General features: G+C 41.1%; 2 protein-coding genes across 8 annotated transcripts in view; both read left to right on the forward strand.

The window, feature by feature from the left end:
* The first annotated feature begins 4,617 nt into the window (after window positions 1–4,617).
* cd74a (CD74 molecule, major histocompatibility complex, class II invariant chain a) lies at window positions 4,618–10,986 on the forward strand. The gene is made up of 9 exons (XM_015944432.3): window positions 4,618–4,786; window positions 6,651–6,820; window positions 7,000–7,091; window positions 7,175–7,231; window positions 7,318–7,401; window positions 7,489–7,567; window positions 9,938–10,138; window positions 10,218–10,280; window positions 10,361–10,986. Exons 1-9 carry the CDS (start codon window positions 4,698–4,700, stop codon window positions 10,366–10,368), a joined length of 843 nt encoding a protein of 280 aa, XP_015799918.3. The 5' UTR covers window positions 4,618–4,697; the 3' UTR covers window positions 10,369–10,986.
* Window positions 10,987–15,086: 4,100 nt separating this feature from the next.
* golga6l9 (golgin A6 family like 9) overlaps window positions 15,087–20,123 on the forward strand; it is an 11,313-nt gene continuing 6,276 nt past the window's right edge. For all 7 annotated transcript variants that reach the window (XR_011520828.1, XM_054739008.2, XM_070552123.1 and 4 more), the window contains exons 1-7: window positions 15,087–15,133; window positions 15,200–15,328; window positions 15,410–15,484; window positions 15,559–15,641; window positions 17,881–17,991; window positions 18,068–18,196; window positions 19,956–20,095. Coding sequence is in view for 6 of the 7 variants with exons in the window: in XM_054739008.2 (XP_054594983.2) it covers window positions 15,128–15,133; window positions 15,200–15,328; window positions 15,410–15,484; window positions 15,559–15,641; window positions 17,881–17,991; window positions 18,068–18,196; window positions 19,956–20,095 (673 nt within the window). In the remaining variant the exon portion in view is untranslated. The remainder of the gene's footprint in view (window positions 15,134–15,199; window positions 15,329–15,409; window positions 15,485–15,558; window positions 15,642–17,880; window positions 17,992–18,067; window positions 18,197–19,955; window positions 20,096–20,123) is intronic.

Below are 20,123 nucleotides of genomic sequence, written 5' to 3' on the forward strand. Positions count from 1 at the left end.
GATGAACTTTGTGCTGGTGTTATCTCAGCTTGATGGAAACACTATCAGATGCCTGGACAACATAATAATTATAGACTTTATAAATGTGGGCGTGACTGACAGGAGAGGGACGTGTGGAGCTGTGACTCAGGCTGCGTGCTTTAGCCTCCCTCCATAGGCCTTGGTAGAGTCTAGTATTTACATTTACAAGTGCCAGGACAGAATCTTCTTTAACCATCATCACACAAGCTGTCGGGGGTTCGTGCTTTCTTTTGTTTTATGTTTGCTCTGATTTAACATTTCTGTAATGCTGATGGAAATGCGTCTTTGTAGAATGTACCAAACCTAGACCTGGTCTCTGTTGTTTTCTCACAAGCAGGAAACGCTGTTCAGTTCTATTTATACCGCGTTTGTCTTTTTTGTCCATCTTACTGAGTCGGCCGAAGCAGGACGAGTGGGAGAGGCGCTGAAAGCACAAAGACGGGAGTGGGGATTCTGAGCGTACAGGTAACTGGAAAGCACACTAAACGGCTCCTGCTGCGATCTGTGAAGAAAACCATAAGCTAGCTACTGTATGTTCATTCAGCGATCTGCTCCCACAGACTGACATCAGTGTACAGAAGAAGAAAAGCGCATTTCAGAATGTTTTCAGCATCAGTTATGTTTTAATTTTGTCAGAACTGTATATTTTGTCTTATATTTTTTTTTATTTACTAGATGAGTTTTAAAAATAAAGTCTGGGGAGAGAAAAATTAAATCTGTCTGAACAAAAGTCACCTGACCGTCACAGCGCCCGGTTACAACACACACGGGTGTTCGGTCTGTCGGTCAATTCGTTACCGTAGCAACTAGATGTCAAGCGTGGGTAACAAAAAGCTGCTCCTACTGCAATAGTTTTGTACATTGTTTTGGTGTAATAAAGATGCACATGGCGGTCTGTCTTTACCGGACTCTGATGTACATAAAGTAGACCTAAATTATTGAATGTGTTTGGGTTTACGCTCCATCAGCCCCTTCTTGTCTTGTGAAGCATCAGCGCCGCACTGACAGCAGTCGGGATCCGTTCGTCATGCAAACGTGTCGCTAAGAGTATTTTTTTCCTCCCACATCCTCTCTCACTGCCAGCGTTGTACAGAAAAGTGCAGAGTCTCTCATATAAAAGTATTAAGTGATAACGCATAACAGCAACGATGGTACTAATCTCCAGGATTGTATGATAAAGATTTGTAATTGTTGTCAATAATTTTTACAGTGTAACTAATATTGTCGGTGCTTTTTAATTTGCAAATAAAACACCACTGTATTTTTCAGTAGTTTGGTCTCTTGATTCTTACGTATTTTCAAGTGTTTATGCATTTTGATCTGGTTTGGTTGTTGTTTTCTAACCTAATTAGGCTTCACTCAACTAGAAATTATCATGCTAGGGATGCACTCGTATAAAGTTTGGGTTGATATCGATGTCTGGTATTAATACTGCTAATATATATATTGACATGTAAAAGCAACCGCACCGGCTACAGTGGGTACGGAGGTTATTCAGGCACCCGTCAATTTTTCACTCTGTTATGTTGCAGCCATTTGCTAAAATCAATTAAAACATTGTTTCCTCATTAATGTACACCAGTACACTGGCAGAGGAAAATCTGCATTTTCTGCAGAGTTGTTAAAAAAAGAACTGAAATATCACATGGTCCTCAGTATTTAGTAGAACACCCTTTTGAGCTAACATGGCCGTGAGTCTTCTTGGTAAAGATGCAACAAGTTTCTTACACCTGGATTTGGGGATCTTAAGCCATTCCTGCTTGCAGGTCCTCTCCAGAGCTGTCCAGTTGGATGGGGAACGTTGGTGGACAGCCATCTTTAGGTCTCCCAAGAGATGCTCAATTGGGTCATTGAAGAGGGCGCAACAGCACAATTAGACACTCATTTATGTAGTTTATCAGCTAAATAAAGTTGATTTGGGGGTGATTTGCTCTTTTAAAAAAAAATGAGGTTTTACTTGAAATTTCTGAAGGGTGCCAAAGCAGAATTAAGCTCAAAATGTTATCAGTTTTGTAACGGTCTAGAGTTAATGATTGCAATGTAAAAGTGGAGAACCGTGATCAGAAAACATGTTAAAGCTTCTGCCAGTAGCTCATTAAGATCACCATGGTAACCAGACACTGGTGCTTATTAGTGACGGAAATGTAAAGTAGACATTTCACCTGAAATAAAGTTTAAAATCTGTTACTCCTCCTGAAAGGGACCCCCTCGACCCCTCTCATGGACTGTTCTCCCTCCTATCTGGCAAAAGGTACAGGAGCATCACTTGCAGAACAACCAGGATGCTAAATGGATTATTTTAACTGTGAGACTGAGAAATGGACTGTGCCCCCTTCCCCATCCACACCAGCTGTGATGTTCTCCAAACCAACCCTCCCTTCTCACACACACACACACGCGCATCGAATACACACATTATTTGACCCAATGATTTCTATGTGAGCTGCCTGCGGCTAATGTGTGTGATTATGTCAGGCTTCCTGTTATCTATAGTTTATTATACATAAATATTATATATAATAAAACTATATGTTATAGTTTATATCTATAGTAATTGTTTTGTACCAAGTATTGTACTGGAGAGGCTAGTGACAAACTGCATTTCATTTCAGCCTGTGTATTTCTGCAAATACTTTGTGAAATTACAGTAAATCAATGTTGAATCTTGAAAATAACCTGAACTGAAAATGTCAGAAGTGCCTTATCGTCTCCCTTCCTGGTTTAATCCGGACAAATCATTAAAACTTTGTTTCCATGACCGAATTTAAGTTTAACAGTTTAGCAGAGAATCATAAATTCTGTTATTAAACCCGTTTAAATTTATTTTAAGAAGCCATGATCCGTTACTCAGAATGCCTTTACTTTGAGAATTTAGTGATGTTTTTGTTTGTACGTTTCAGTTATTATGCATGCTGTACCCCGCTGGCTACGTCTCCATCAATACAGGTGTTATCTTAAGGGATGTCATGGTTAACTCAAATCCAATCAGATGGACAGTTTTGAAGAAAATGGCTGAAGTGGAAGTTTGTGAGTTTGGGGGGGACACCCTGGAGGGAGCTGAGAAAAAACCATCTGTCCTTAAGTTTTTGAGAGACACCGAAAGAGGAAAAATGCCAACGTTTTATTAAATGAACTAAACTAAATATTCCAAATACAGAGTAAGAAGTGCTTGCTCACATTCACAGGGTCACACCATCACACAGATCATTGTGCTGTAGACTGATGTGTAAAAACTCAAACACATCTGAATACATCAAAAGTCCAATCGTCTCACCCGTTTAAACTCAGAACCGCAGATTCTCCTCGCTTCTCAAGCTCCAAAGAGGGCTTGATTTTCTCACTCGCTTTCCCCGAGTGTGGAAACTAAGATTCATCGTGATTTTTGTCTGAACCGTTCAACTCACTGACAAAAAGTCACAATAAAGCTGCACACCGTGGATTCTTCCAAGTGTGTGAAAGAGACAGAAACCCAAAATAAAGATGCATGGGCTTTGGTACCATTAATAAGCATCAAGTGATTCCTTATTTGTCATTTAAAAAATCTTTTCATTTTCTCATGCAAATCTGCACAATTTGTGTGTTAATCGTAAGATTTTAGTCACTTCTGCTTGTTCCTGACTAGTGAAAAATCCAGGAAATTAATGTTTCTATCCAGGCTCATAACTACTCTCCAGGTAAAAACACAAAGGCCCGCTATCAACCATCAGCAAGTGAATAAAAATAAACATCGCGTTTCAAAAAGAAACAGCATAAAGGACACAGAAGTACAAATGTGCATCCAAATATTAAACACATACTGCATATTGCATTGATGTTATTGTGTAACAGGATAATATAATGCCAGTACTAGTTAAACTGAGGGTGACCTACGGTAGCATCTGGGATGTCTCAGTCAGCCTCTGAAGGAGCTGTCCATGTTCTCCACAGTGGAATGTAGTGGGTGGGAGTTTTTTTTTAAAAGATGGAAGCCATCTTCGCCACCATCCTCTTTTCACACATCTCCTCAACTGAAGGTGGAAGCCCAGAACTGAGCTGGCTTTTTAACTAGCTCGTCCACGCCCTTCCTGTCTCGGTCAGAGCTGCCTGCACCCCTAAAGAGTGGATAACAGAGCCAACCATAGAGTGATAAACGGATTTTAGCAGATGGGAATTAACTCTGAAGGACCTCAGCCTCCTCAGGCGGTGGAGGCGGTGTTTGCCCTTCTTATAAAGAGCACCTGTGTTGTTGGATTAGTTCCATTTGCTGTTGAGGTGAACACCCTGGTACTTAAAGGTACCCACCACCTCAATGTCATCATGCTTTATTCACACAGCATTATGGTTCTCTTTCTTCCTGTTTTACGATCCAATAATAACTTTAATTTTAGAGTTTATTGTTTCCTAAACCTAATTTATTTAAATGAGTAATATATTTCCTGCAATAACCACAAACAATAAAACATTTCTCACTCAAGCACAACAATAGTAAACTCCAGGCCTTTGGTCTGAAGTCTGCCTCTATCAACAGGTGATGATGTTAAATCTGACCAATCAGAGCTCAGATCCGTCCGACACAGAGGTTTTTTTGACTGGATGAGGTACACTCTCTTCCTCATTCAGAAGGTGTTATACATTTAGAGCAGCTGAGTCCATCATCAGTTTGTTGCTGTTGAAGCTCAGAGGAAGATCCAGCAGGGATGGCCGACTCTCAGAACGATGCTGCCCTGGCCAGAGGAAGCCTGGCCGGCAGTGAGGAGGCTCTCATCACTCCAGTAGCACCAAGAGGGTGAGAGGAAACTTTCATGCTTTTATCCACAACAGCAGGTGCTTTATAACAGCTGGAAGAATTAATGATTAGTGCATGTGTGATGAGAATTTTTCAGTAAATCAGAATAAAAACTTGAAAACAACAGATTTACAGCAGCAATGTGTTCTCTTCATTTGTAAAATGACCTGCGTTAGGATTTCTGAGTATGAGCAAATTTAATTATTTTAAATTTTCAAACTAATTTACATCAATATGTAACTGAGGCGAGTTTGTAACACACACAACCATACCAGACTCCTAATTTCTCTCTGCAACTTCTGCCTAGCAGATAGTGACGTCATAATATAATAAAAGTTTTTGTTTCTATGATCAAAACAGTTTATTGATCATAATAAAATAAATTGCTTTGGTATGATGGAATCACTTATAATATTTTATAAATCTGAAAACAAGCTGCTCCTCATAATAAAGTTAACTTCTGCGGGTCACCAATAGATGGAATCTGCCTAGTAACTAGTGACGGTCGCCTGCGATTGGCTGTTGCATCAGGATAATGGCTCCTTTTTGTAATTATTACTTTAAATAATGTCTTCAAGTGTATTATTTACAGTTTCTGAACTTTGGTCAAAAATCAGCATTAGCCAGTCGAAGTAAAAATGACACATTTGGTCATTCTGTTATTTAAACTTTAACTTTTAATGTTTTGTTAAAACAGCAGAAATATGTTCTCAAGTTTTTAAAAGAACGAAGTAAAGTATAAGTTAAAACACTTTAGGGATTTTAAATTTCTTACTATTTGAACTGAATGACTATTGAATACTGTAGCAGCGGAAGTAACAGGAGGGGCAGGAAGTGCCATCTTTATAAAGAATCATATTCTGAGATTTTAGGAGTAATTGTCTCAATTCCTGAGATTTCTGCGTGATGTTCCTTTACCTTGATAAAAATCAAAAGCTGGGTCTTTCTGTGGTTACAGTACTACCCTTAGTTATCATGAAAATGATTCCACATTTACACCCCTTTAGAGCATTTTCTATATTTTATTAGTAAAATACATTATTAATTTAAATAAAAACTATTTATTTAAATCTTTATAAAATCCACACCAAGAAAAAAACTTAAGTTTTTCTTTTTTAAATGTATTCAATTATTTTTTTTATGTTTATTTATTTTAAAAATGTGACAGTTGCATAAGTTACAGATCATAATGTTAAAGAATGTAGCTTAATAATATCAAATAATATTGTTTCACTATTAAATCAAACACCTCAGGAATAGTTTTATATAGATACATATTTTTTATAAAAGTAGTTGTAAGTTAGTAAAGCTCTTAACAGCCGCTCCACCAGAACAGTGGAAGGGACAACAGATGAGACGTCTGAGGTTATTCTAGCTAATTTCAGGTGAAGCAGGTTTATGAAAATCACTGGACTGTCCTGAATCGGGGTTTTAAAACTCCCCGTTTGAAAAATCCCCTCAGATCAGTTAGGTTCAGTAAGTAGGAGGCTGGATTCTCACTGTGGCCTTTTTAAAATGTGTCATCATGATGTGTGTTTTCCCCTCATCCAGGCTGGTTCTAGTTACCGTACTAAACCCCAGGCTGGTTCTAGTTACCGTACTAAACCCCAGACTGGTTCTAGTTACCGTACTAAACCCCAGACTGGTTCTAGTTACCGTACTAAACCCCAGACTGGTTCTAGTTACCGTACTAAACCCCAGGCTGGTTCTAGTTACCGTACTAAACCCCAGACTATTTCTAGTTACCGTACTAAACCCCAGGCTGGTTCTAGTTACCGTACTAAACCCCAGGCTGGTTCTAGTTACCGTACTAAACCCCAGGCTGGTTCTAGTTACCGTACTAAACCCTGTCTCCTTGTTGCAGCGGCTCCAACAGCCGGGCCTTGAAGATCGCAGGCTTGACCACGCTGGCCTGCCTGCTTCTGGCCAGCCAGGTCTTCACAGCCTACATGGTGTTCAGTCAGAAGCAGCAGATCCATTCCTTGCAGAAGAGCTCAGAGAAGATGGGCAAACAGATAACACGCTCATCTCAGGGTAAATAAAATGACTCTCAACAGGAACAGGAAGTGAGTGTCTTTTTAAAAATAGACAAAGAAGTGAGGTCTCTTATTGACTAGTGGAGGAGGAAAAATCTCCCACCTCAGATATTTGAGGTTTGCACAAGCACATCTTCCTTTTCTGGTGAAAAGTGAATTTTCTTTGCTATGGTGCAGTCGTGTCCCCTGTGAGGATGGCCATCCCCATGAGCAGTCTGCCCCTGATGAAAGACTTCTCAGAGGAGGACGCCAAACAGATTCCCCTCTCTGTAAATCCACGCTCACGCCTCACCATATTCTACGGTTGTTCACGTGTAAGCCTGAAATAATCGGACTGCTCTGTTGTTGTCAGAAACTGCAGGACATCGCTGTTGTCAGTGTGGAGAAGCAGCTAATGGACCTCATGAAGGTACCGTGAGTTGTGTCCTCGTCCTGCTCTTGCTGTGGGTTGATTGTGTGTGTGTGTGTCACTGAGCCTTCGCTGGTTGTGAGCAGGACATGAGTCTGCCCCAGTTCAATGAGACGTTTGTGGCCAACCTGCAGAGCATGAAGAAGAGGATCAATGAGAGCGAGTGGCAGGTGAGGACTCAGCTCAGGTGGAAACCAAGGGGACTAAAGCTGTGAAGGAATCAAACAAATTGATCCAGTTTGTGTTGCTCCCTGCAGAACTTTGAGTCCTGGATGCGCTTTTGGCTGATTTTCCAGATGGCCCAGAAGAACCCAGTACCCCCCACCCCCCAGTCAGGTTACTGCAGCTCTTTATATTTAGTACTTTTGTTTTTGCCTTCACATGTTCTTGTTAACTAAACACATCGCGAAATCAGGCATGGATATGAGTCAAAATCAGAAAATCTTCATTTAAGGAAAATCTGAGACTTGATTAAGTTTAGAGTCATTCTTATTCTAGAGGAACGCTACAGCGTATTAACTCAGCAAAACACAGTAAGAGCAATAAGAAAGTCAGTCTGAGCTGTAACAATGGTCCTCAACAAATCCTTCTATGTACCAGTAGCTTTAGGCCTCAGTCTGCAGGGTATTTTAGTTTTTTTTTTTTTTTTTTTTTGTTGTTGAAGAATTGCTACAAATTTCTAATAGGGAGCCTAAGTCACGCCCATCTACTTCCAGACCATGGGTCCCCGGAAGAATAACAAAATGAATGCAAGTAAATGGGGCTAAAAATGCTATTTTCTAATTATGTTTATTTATTTAGCAGACGCTTTTATCCAAAGCAACTTACAATTTATAACCTATAGGGCATGTTGTGATCTGTAGGGGAAATCGGAGTACCCGGAGGAAACCCACGCATGCATGGGGAGAACACGCAACTCCATGCAGAAAGGCCGCAGCCGAGTTTCGAACCTGCAACCTTCGTGCTGCGAGGCAACAGTGCTAACAACCGCACCACAATGCACCCTGCTTGTTATGCGCCGTGGATTTCACATATGATGTCCGTAAATTTTAAAGATGCATTTTAATACAAAGAATGTGCTTCTTTTCAATGGGGATAAACGTTATTTTAGGTTTTGTGTGAAAATAAGTCCAGGACTATAAATGAGCTTCACGAAAAGGACGTCATCAAGCCAGACACGGAGGAAAACAGGGAAAATGGCTGTACGTTCAGCAAACTTAAAATCCTTCCTTCAAGAGGAAAGAACCACCATTAATATGGCCATGTGGTAAGTAGCAGCTACGCTAGGGCAGTTCTTCCGAGGACCCATGAGCCGACCAGAAATGGAGGAGACTTAGGCTCCCTATTTCAGTTTGACAGTAAAATGAAGGACTTGGTAAATACATTTAATTACATATGTAAACATGACATTTTATTTTACTTTGAAAAGCAGGGCCTGTCCGAGGAGAAGATGTCTTGTAAGGAACTAAAGTTAGAGCTGACTGAGCTAAAATGTGGAAGTGCCTGAGGATCAGCCACAACCAGGGTTGGATAATGAGGATCAGAGCTTTAGTCTAAAAATGTTTCTGCTGATTTCTTCCGTAAATAATCAACAACAAAAAACAGTAAAAGAGTCAAAACTACATCTAAAAAGTCACACAGGTGCTTTTATTTATGAAAAAAAAAGTTTATGTAAAGTTTCATATGAAGCAACTAGAGGCGGGCTGCATCATATTTATGATAAAATAGTATTTTCCTTGCTTGGTAAACATAAATCATAATATGCTAATTTCATGACACAAACAAATCTCTTAGTGGATTTCACTCAGTTGGTCATGCAGTGCAGAGCATAGCATCTGCTCATACCAGTAAGTAGGGACAGAAACATGGTAGTTTCTGGTGCATTTTGGCTGCTGCAGGCTCCCGTAACCATTACCTGCTCATGCGGGGTTGTCGGCCGTTCTCCACACACACACACACACACACAGGAAAAGCTAAACCCGGTCTAGCAGCTATGGTGAAAGGCTCACTGGAACATAAAATAACCCCTCAAATTAAAAATTTGCTAAGCTAAATGCTAAGTTAAGGTCAAAACATTAAACCAGAGATTTTTGTGATTCTAGAGATGAACTTTTCTGTAAGTTTTGTCAACAATCATGTAAGAATATCTGTGATGACTGTTTAGAACAGGGGTAGGGAACCCTGATCCTGGAGAGCCACTGTCCAGCATGTTTTAGAGGTTTCCCTGCTTCAAAACACCTGATCTTAATCAGCAGGTGATTAACGGGCTTCTGCAGAGCCTGATGTGCTGCTGCAGAGGTGAATCAAGCAGGGAAATCTCTAAAGCATGCTGGATAGTGGCTCTCCAGGCCAGGGTTCCCTAGCCGTGGCTCAGAGACAGAACCGCAGCTACTAACGTTAGCAACGCCTGCTAACTGTAGAAGGTCACTTGTTGTATAAACATCATTAGGTCATCTTGTCTTGTTGAAATGTTATTCAATTATAGAATAATTCTTGGGTTATTGTCCTGTGCAGTAACAGTCACATGATCATCTTGCAATAATGCTCATAAAACACTATTACTCCATCATTTCCCTACCTGACGATGATGAGTCTGATGCATCATCTGCATTCATGCACAGACTGATATTTGATTTTTATGTTTCCATCAGTGTAAAACAAGCTCAGTTTGCAGTAAATAATCTGCACCTTCCTAATGTTCCACAGCCTCGGTGATCAAGACCCAATGCCAGATGGATGCATTATCTGAAACCCGCAAGATTGGTAGCTACAAGCCCCAGTGTGACGAGCAGGGCCACTACAAGCCCATGCAGTGCTGGCATGCCACCGGCTTCTGCTGGTGTGTGGATGAGGCTGGAAACCCCATCCAGGGCACCGAAATGCGCGGCCACCCAGATTGTCGCAGAGGTAGACACCACAGACATTACAGAGGGCTTTTATTCTGAAGGATGAGCCAAACTGATGCATTTCTGTTTATTTTTTTCAGGTGCATTTATTCCTCGCTACAGAGTTTCACCCATGCCGATGCAGCGGACCATCAGCTTGGACGGTGAGCGCTTCTGAAAAAAGGGTTTTAATTACATTTGCAAAGATGTCGGTTGTGATTCGTTGTTTCTTTTCTTCTTTCAGATGAGTAAAGCAAAGGAAGCAAAGCACAGAACATGGTGTTTCTTTTTCTGCAGGCGTGAAATTGACGCTGATCCATGAACTGTAACAGTCATGATTTGTATTTCTGCTGCTCTCACATGTAATCATTTTTATGTTATCTTTAAGCTGCTCGAGCTCCAATCAGAAGAAAATTGTTACACGCATGCCTTCAACATCTTTTTGTTTTGGGTTATTTTCATTTAAATAACTTTAGTAGAATAAACTGTTTTGTTGTTTGTTGCCGATGAGAGTTTAAATGGTGGGTTTGCCCAAATCCTGCTCTACCCCCAAAATCCTGCTCTACCCCCATCTAGAGTGGAGTTTAGATTTCTGCATGGATCCAACACGACCAAGAGATCCAGGCGGTTTAGTGCCTCAGAAAACGGTCCGTGCTCGTTGCAGAAGTCCCTTGTAGCTCTGATGATCCACAGACCTCACAGGGAATGACTTTAATGGAGACGTGTTGGCTGTGCGGTCTGTGGGCCCTCAGGGTAAGGGGACTCTTTCTCTTCAACGAGGCACTGTTAAATCACTTGGCTGTTTTATGTTCATTCTGTTGATCGAACATCTGAATAAAGTCAAAGCTGCTTAGATGCAACAATCACTCACTCGTGGTTTCTGCTTTCAGTTATTTATTTACTGAGGTGTGCTCAAATTAAAGAAACAATGGCATTTAGAGGATTTTACCTGAGATGTGCACATGAACACATTGGCTTCTTGCACTATATTTTATTCTCTTTGATCTGTTTACTAATCAGACACTTGATATTAACTTAAATTTTCTTTTTTTAATTAATTTTCTTTAGTTTTTAGTAAATTTGTCTATTTTTATTTTAGTTTTAGAACACAAAGTCAGGTCACAGGAGTTTAAACTGGTTTAATTTCAATGCTGTGCTAGATGGCACTACAATTTTATATTGGTGATGAAGCAAATGAACCACTGTGATCTGTTTTGATTTGCTGGAGTATTAAGCAGCTTTTTCTTTAAATTGCAAATATGTCACTTGTTATCCTGTACCATCAACTTTGCAGAATTTTCTAGCATAACGTAGAAACTCGTTTCCTGTTTTATGAACCAGTAGATCTGGGAGTTGAGGCTAGAATCTTCCAGTTACTTTGCTAAAGAGAATCGTTCGTTTCTGGAAATTGACTCGATGAGTTGTCGGGTTTGTTTCTAATAGTCTGATTTAAAGCTCAACAACACAGTTAAAAATCTGATGGCGTTCCTTGATCATACACTGGTGATCAAATAAAGGACCTTTTTCAACATCTGGTTGCTGTGGATGCTAACATCAGATGTTACCTTTAGGTGGTCTTTGACCCATGTGACCCTTTAGCCCATTAGAGCCCATTCATTTAAATGATAATGGTGTTCTGTTAAAGTTAGTTGCAGCTTTATATTCGAGTCTTAATGAAATCCAGAGTGGCTCTTGCGTGTGCGCATGCATGCGTGTGTGTGTGTGTGTGTGTGTGTGTGTGTGTGTGTGTGTGTGTGTGTGTGTGTGTGTGTGTGTGTATTTGTGTGTAACATATTCTACAAAGTGGCCTTGTGTTGTGGTAACAGAGCCCTAAGCAGCGTGGAGCAGCTCGGATGTTTTCTGTGCTGATTAGTGTGAGACCGTCATGCTTCTCAGCAGCACATATGGTCTTTCTGAGATGCCAGAAAATGTCTGAGCAGAAGTGCAGCAGCTGAGAACATGCAGCCGTCTCTGTCGAGGGGGCTCAGAGGGACACGGTACCTGAAGTTTGACAGAAGTTGGGTTTGTTGATGTTTGCAGCACGCATTTCTGTGCGGGAACTGTTCCTGTTCTAATGGCTGAAGGAATATTTAGTTTCATGCAGAAGAAGGAAAGTGAAGGAACAGTGGGCACACAGGATGACTAATGCTAGAAAGGAACGAGACAAGACTACCGCTATCTGTGGAGCCCCAATGGGGACACTGGAGACAAATAAAATAGGAGACAGGAGAAAGTTTCTCGTGGCAGTTTTATCAGGTGTGCACCAGAAAAGTTTTAGAATTACATTTGAAATGTGAAGTTTAACAAGAGGAAGAATTTCCCTTGTTGCCCCTGAGTTTGTTGTGTTTTCAGGATATTAACTCTCCTCCTCTATAGGAGCCTGAGGCTGTTTTCACACTATTCACTCACCCACTGCACTGGGTTCACTACTTCCATCACAGAAACATCTTCTTTACATTTCCGACCCTAATTGACAACCTTGCTTCATATTTGTATGACACATTTTCACAGGTAGTATTTGCAACGTGCCCTGTAGTTTAAAAGAAAATAATTGGAGAAAGTGCCTCTTGTGCACACCAGTAATAATCTGGTGCTCATAATAAAGTGGATGTGCACAAACCCAGAGATTTCTGATGTGCATGAGACACATTCATGAAAACTTCTCTAATGGGTATTTATTATTGTGCCCAATGTCCCTTTAAATATCCTGCTTTTAATTATTTCATGGTGTTTCCTCATTTTGAACATTTAATTATCTTTGGGCAACAGTAGCTCAACAGGTTGAGCGGGTTGTCCAGTAATCGGAAGGTTGCCGTTTCGATCCCGGCTCTGGACAGAGAATTCTGCTGTTGTGTCCTTGGGCAAGACACTTAACCCACCTTGCCTGCCGGTGGTGGTCGGAGGGACCGGTGGCGCCTGCGCTCGGCAGCCTCGCCTCTGTCAGTGCGCCCCAGGGCAGCTGTGGCTACATCGTAGCTCATCACCATCAGTGTGTGTGTTACGTCCCCGGCGTGAGATGGTAAAATGTGAAGGATGGGGGTAACATAAGAACTGGCGGAGGAGTTTAAAATGGGTTTATTTGTACAAAAAGGTATTAAAACACAAGCAAACAGATAGCGAGCATTATTAAGATAATGCTAAACAAAAATACTCTCAAAGTTTAACATTAAAAGAGCAGTTACCAACATTAAAAACACCTGGTTAAAACTTATTAAAAGTTTCACCAAAACAGAAGGTGTTTCTAAATCCACAAAGTTGATAAAAGCTCTAAAACAATTAATTGACATAAAACACCTGGTTAAAACTTATGTTAAAAGTTTTACCGGAGCCGAAGGTGTTATAAAAACGAAGTCAATAAAATTGCAACAAACAAAGTTAACCTTAAAAACCAACGAACACAGTCAACACTAGGTGACATGCACAAAAGATCCATGTGGATCACTCAGAGTTAAAACTACCAAAGTAAAAACTCTTCAACTCAAAGGGGTTGAAAACAAAATGAGGCCTGGAGGACAGCAGAACCCCTGCACTGCTGCCTCCCAGACTGCTGAAGGCTCAGCCTTTTTATCCTAGGTGTGGCTCATCAGGAGGATGCAGCTCAGCTATGATCCCCAGCAGCCTGGAAGAGAGGAGGAGGGGCGGTGTCCAGTCAATCACCAGAGCTGGGTGATCCTGGCTGCTTTTTCCCCTCTTCAGGCTGGCAGTGGGTGTGGGTCATTTATCATTTAAGTATTTCAAATTTTATTGGGTAATTACAACAATATAGTAACAGCAGTTTAGTTAGAGTCATATGAGATACAACAGGTTTTCAGTCATTTTAACCCTCTCAGGCTCAAAATAAGTTTTGATAAAAGGATGAACAACTAAGTCCTTCAGGGGAACTTCTGAGTTAAATATGCTCATGAAGTACGTACGTGGAGTAACCAGGTAGGTAGGCTTCAACATTGCTAATCTGCAACGTCTGCCTCCAGAGGGTTAAACAAATAGCTGTTTTGTAAAAATGTGTGATCTAGGTTACTTATTTCACTTTGTCTACACATCTCTTCAAATTCAGATAAATGCTTTTAAATTCTTTGGTTTCACATTTTCATTAAGCTAAATCATCACTAAGATCCCTCAGCAGGAGGGCCAAAGGGGGGTCCAAGCTTGCTGTTAGGGTGGCACTGGCCCACCCTGGACACACCCTAGGACCGCCCCTGATTACCTCCCTCTTGTTTATGATTATTTTTATTTCTTTTATTTCTCTACTTTTCCTTGTTAAATACTGTTAAATTTTTCAACATTTTACTAATTATAAGAATTATTTTCTTGTAAAAATGTTTTGTTCCTTTATAGGCTGGTTGTTTTTATCAGTATATTTATTAAAACAAACACGTACATTTCATCTATCTCCATTTCTCAGTCAGGTGTCCTCTGTTTAATAACCCTTTAACTAATTAAATAAAGTCGATGTATTTGTTTTTCTAAGTCAAAGAGCCCAGTTGTGACCTTTTTCCTCCACCTTTAGCTGTTTGCTCTGAGAGAAAGTGGATTCTGTCTCATTAATAATTCAGCCTGTCGTAATAAAATCCAACTCAGGGAGTGGAGGCACACTTCAGAAGAACAGGATGGACTCTGGTGTACCTGTAAGTATGCACCCACAGGGCTAAAATATGTAGTTAGATGTTGATTAAAGACATGAAGAGGACTTCCTGATGATCTTCCTCCCTGACAGGTACCTGAGCCGGTGAGAGTGGGAGTTGTACTGGTGACAAACTCAGGTAAAGAACCCGCAGAACTCTACTTTTTCTGTTCTGAGCAAATTAAAAAAGGGGTTTATGTTGTGAGCAGAAAATGCAGACTGTGTTGTCGACGCAGAAGGACGTCGAATTGACTACAGATCGACAACCAATGAGGCAAGAGGTCACAGAGTCAGGCCATCTTCTCCCTGGAAGCTTCTGCAGATTAAATATGTTTTTTCTTTTAGGATTCTAAGTCCTTCATATTTGACCAGGTTGTGGGAGCTGACCACATGGAGGTAAAACACAGCTGACTCTAATCCTGATTTACAAGGTAAACTAAATAACCGATCTTAAATGTTTAGAGTCTTCACTCCGAGCTGCTGCAGACTCTCCCTCAGTCCACATTCAGCAGCTGTAATGGAGCGTTGCTGATGTGTGGCGCGTCCACAGAGACCGTCAGAGCCCTGACCGACCAAAGGATCGTCAGAAAGGTGGACCCCAAGATCAAGCTACACCAAGCATGAAGAGATTTGATGTTTTAGTGATTTTTTCTAAAGTTCTGACTGTTTTAGGTCCTAACAAACCTGTTTAGTTGCATTTCATCACGAGCTGCTGCAGAGGTCTTCACCTCTGTGTCTTTTCTTCAGGTTTGTCTCTTAATGAATATTAGCACACCCTAATGCTCGACCTAATCTGACACAGGGTTTTGTTCTTGTGACAGTTTTACCCAGATGGGAGTGCCGTGGATCTCCTGAGCCTCAACAAAGAGAATTTGCAGCTTGTGACACATCCTGCTCTTGGGAGGTGTGTCTCCATAAAGGGATACTTTGTAACTTTTTCATGTTTTTAAATCATTTTCTTGAGCCAGTAGGTGCTAAAATGGCCCTTTACAGGGTTAACGAAAGGCCACCCAGTCGCTATCGCCCCCTGTGGCCAGAATATTCCACTTGCAGCTTCAGCCTGGCGGCTGCTCTGTTGGGACTTTTGAGCTGACATACCTGGCGCTGCAGTCTGCCTCTAGGAGGTTTCCTGCATGTTTTAGATCATGAAACAGCTGATTTGTTTAATTTAGTGATCACTCACTCCTATTGACCCTTTGCACGTGACGTCACGCCACTCGTGTGACCGCCGCCTTCGCCATGATGGACGGCAAAAAGACCGTTTACACCCGTTGAAACTCCAGTGAAGCTAGTCACAACAAGCCTTTTATCACATTTATTTAGTTGATTTCACAGTAAAATGGTTTTAGCTTGCTGCGTGGTTGGCTGCGCTAACAGACAAGGATGTAAACTCAACTCGTTTTGTTTTTTAATAACTTTGATGGAGACTGAGGACGGAGATGAATTCCAGCGATCAATCAAGCGGACTAGCAGCCCTCAGATTTGAAGCGAACATGTTTTTACCGGGTAAGATTAATGTTCATTTATTTCACGAGGAAGACAGGGACAGGGATAAATGTGATGTGTTTATACAAGTTATTGATAATCCTGATGGATGGGTATTTCACCATGGAGGATGCGCGCCGTCCACTGTAGAGTAATGCGAGATAATTATTAACAATATTAAACCTCCGATGTATGATTACGTGTGTTAAAATTACATTATTTATTTATATGAGCGTCAGCGTTCAGAGATCTTCTCATTCCGGTGTGAGAGCAACATGTTTACATCGGTGAACAGCTGCAGAGAGAACGTAAGCTAACGTTGGTAAGCTAGTTAACATACCGCTCTCTATGAGCCCCCGCTAGATGCGCTACTTCTGATAACAAAACTGGGCATGAACTAGCTGAAGGAATGCTGGAGGAGTTTTGTTTTTGTTTTGATCGCAAAAACAATTTCAGGCTCTACTTTTCCCGTTGTTTAGAAATCGTGTCGCTTACTGTTTACATGCTTTTGCTGTCCAGCACATAGGTCCAGCATGGTGGATCCACGTGATTAGGTGACGTTGGTTCAAAGGGACACTAGGAGGACTGTTGAACAGTCCTTCCTGTTAGGAAGGCTGGGAGACATTTCAGATCTGAGATCTAATGCTCGTGCTTGATGATTGACAGCTGCCCCCTGGTGGAAACGCAGCGCTATTGGTCAACGCGTTAGGCTTGCAGAAATATTGGCTGAGCTCTACAGGGCAGGGGAGGGACTTAGGAGAAAATTGAAATATTAAAGATTATTTACTTTTTTTTAATAAAATTGGGTCAGATGGTCAAAATAAAACAGTTAAAAAAGTTATTCTACATTTAAATCTTGCAGACTGTGCCTTTAATCAGATTAAGACAAACGCACAGCGAGGAGATTCAGTTCTACAAATGGACACTAGGGGGTGCTAAAAGCAAGCCAAAACTCTCTAGTTCCCCCTTTCATAAGTAGCACAAATTCCCAAACACGTCAAACTCTGTGGTTTAGATCATGCCGGACAGGAAGTCAAACACAAAAGCAGGGTAAAACATCTGGAAACTTTCAAAATAAAAGTCACATGCAGGTAAACGTAGAGAATTTTCTGTTAAAACCCCCGTAGCTGATGCAGAGTATAAAATAAACCATAGAACTTTTTTGATACATCCAGCTGTCTTTCTCCTTGCTTGTTATTGTGTGTGGAGTTCTAAAATTTGTGGTGTTGCAATTCTCCCGTGATTTTGTGACGTCACGGGATCAGTTGTGTGGAACACTTTTGCTGCAGAATTGCTCCTGGTTGGGAATGAGCTTGCAGGTAAAACACAGCTATTACGTTATTGCTTTCATGGATGGTGGAAAGAAGGGATCAGGGCTCGGGCTTGACACCCTTCATGCTGACAAGCTGCAGCACATTTCATCTGTGGCCCCAAAACAGGAGAAAAGAACAGAACTCTCTTGTGAGAGTCCCCCAGAGGTCAGTGACCAAGATGACATCCCCTAAAACATTTTATAGTGCTCAGATCAGAGTAAAGTCTGCAATGATTGGTGCACACCCGAGCCTTGAAATACTGGCAAAACACACAACATATTATTCAACTGCACTGTCGTCATGGCAACAATGAATTGTCACATTTTTCTGTGTTTCCCCCCTCAGTGTTGTTGGCGGTTTAAGCGAGGTGTGTGTGTGCTCAGCAGAAGAAGCTTTTAGTGTGTATGAAACATGCAGGGAGATGATGAAGACCAACGCTGGCTTCATCTCCAGTCGGTAGGTTATGTAATCTGTTGAAAGTGCGGAGTCAGACTGCACTCTGATTGGCTGCTTAGGATGTTTTTATCCTCAGATGTAGCTCCCTGCTCTCAGTGGTCCATGAGTGGAAACTCCATCCAGAGCAGGTGGAGTCGGATGTCTGCTGCAGCACACTGCAGCTGTTCAGCCTGGCAGGAGGAGCCAGCAGGACGGACCTCCGAGGGTCAGAAAGTCACACGAACCCAAACAAAAGTCATTTACACCATGTTTCAGATTTTAACCTCATCCTGCAACTTAAAAACCCTCCGTACTTGATTAGGAATGGTGTGTGTGACATTTTATAGCACATAATCAGTGATGTTGCTGATCTGTTGAAACAATTACTCACGGGAAGCTGACCTAAAAACACTCCCAGAGATGTCATAGTTGTTCAGTAAAATGTTGATCTAAGAATCATTATGCTGTTTTAAACATGGTGATTGTATAAAATTTTACTTGCAGCAGGAATTAGCAGTGGAGCTAGTTTGCTGTGGCACTTCTAGATCAGTGTTGGGCAAGTTACTTCAAAACTGTAATACATTATTTATTACTTGTTACCCTCATTTTAAAGTACTTCATTGCATTACAGTATTACTGATTTTAAAATGTAAGGCATTACACTACTTTTGCATTACTCTAAGTTACTTTCAACAAAACAACTTCAGTATGAGTTTGGTAATCTGATGCCCGGTGAACTCATGACACATCCGGTGGAAGGTGATGTGGTGTCTGAGCTAGGATTGCTGTTAAAAACAGATCTTTAGAAGGATTGTTTATTAAATAAAAGCAACAACAATCTGTACTCTCGCTGCCATCTTATATTAACTGAGCAGGGAGTGAGGTGGTGGGGGCTCCAAGCCTATATTTGCCTTGGTCCCCAAATGCCTTGATACGGCCCTGGATGTGGGACTGACTTCTGGTGTAATCTGATTCTGTCACATGTATAAATATTAAATGCTTATATATTATTGCTTTTCACTGGTAAAAATGTGTATTGGGGATAAATCTACATACTTCTTTTTTTCTTGATTTTATTTGAATAATTTCATGCCCTTTCTCTCTCTAACCTTCCTGCATGCTTCATGTTTTCTCCGTCTTCCAGAAAAAACTGTTTCCTAGACTTCCTACTTTCTAACTATCTGCCAAAGGAATCTTCACATGCGCGGCGGTCCAGCAGCAATGAGTTGAAATCATCGGGGCACAGATTATGAACTCAGCTGAGGCAAAGCACGTCCGAAAAGCACAAAATACCAGAGAATATGCTCTGATATGAACGATCGCAAGTGAATTATTTTGTTTTAGTGGAGCGATTTTGTGAATGTTGCAGCGGCCGCGTGCAGGACGCAGCTGAGCCGTTACCGCGGCGTCCTCTCTGCCCGCAAAGCTGAGTCCATAAATGACGTAATATATGCAGATACTGGATCTTTTTTTGGGTTTCCCACTATTTTAATTTTTAAGGAACACGTCTTGATTCTGGGTTTAAAAATGTGTTGTAATTACCGCGTTACTGACAATTGTACCAAGTAAATATTACCATTTTCTTTCCCTGTAATGCCTTACATTACCACATTACAGCAAAAAGCAATGCATTACAGTAATTAATTACCTTTGTACCGCGTTACTCCCAACACTGTTCTAGATCATGTAGAAACATCATAATATTTAACCATGTGGTGCAAAACCTATGTGAAGGTTTATGAAACGGTTTTGACTAAAGTGGTTTTAAGGAGCCATCATAGCTATTCTGCGACTGGGCTCATCCTGACTGGCCGTTAGCACCTCTCTGATCAGAACTAGTCTGTGTTTCTCCAAACTGAGGTTGATGAAAGAGCTTTCTACAGAGGACATTAACTGTTTATGACATTTGCACAGAAACTTTCCTAAAAGAACAGAACTTTCTGGAGATATTTGTTCAAATCTTGAATCTGTGTGGAATATTTTAGCGTCAGCCCTCTGCTGAAGGTTCTGGACCAAATGAAAACTCCTGCTGCTACAGACGACAACAGCCTCCTCCTTGCCCTTCTTAAAGACGCCCTCACAGGAAACACCAGGACGTACCTCATCTACTGCATTAACCCACAAGGTAACAGAAATAAACACGGATGTAGAAT

Source organism: Nothobranchius furzeri, chromosome 1 (assembly GCF_043380555.1).
Source record: "Nothobranchius furzeri strain GRZ-AD chromosome 1, NfurGRZ-RIMD1, whole genome shotgun sequence".
NCBI classification, from domain to species: domain Eukaryota; kingdom Metazoa; phylum Chordata; class Actinopteri; order Cyprinodontiformes; family Nothobranchiidae; genus Nothobranchius; species Nothobranchius furzeri.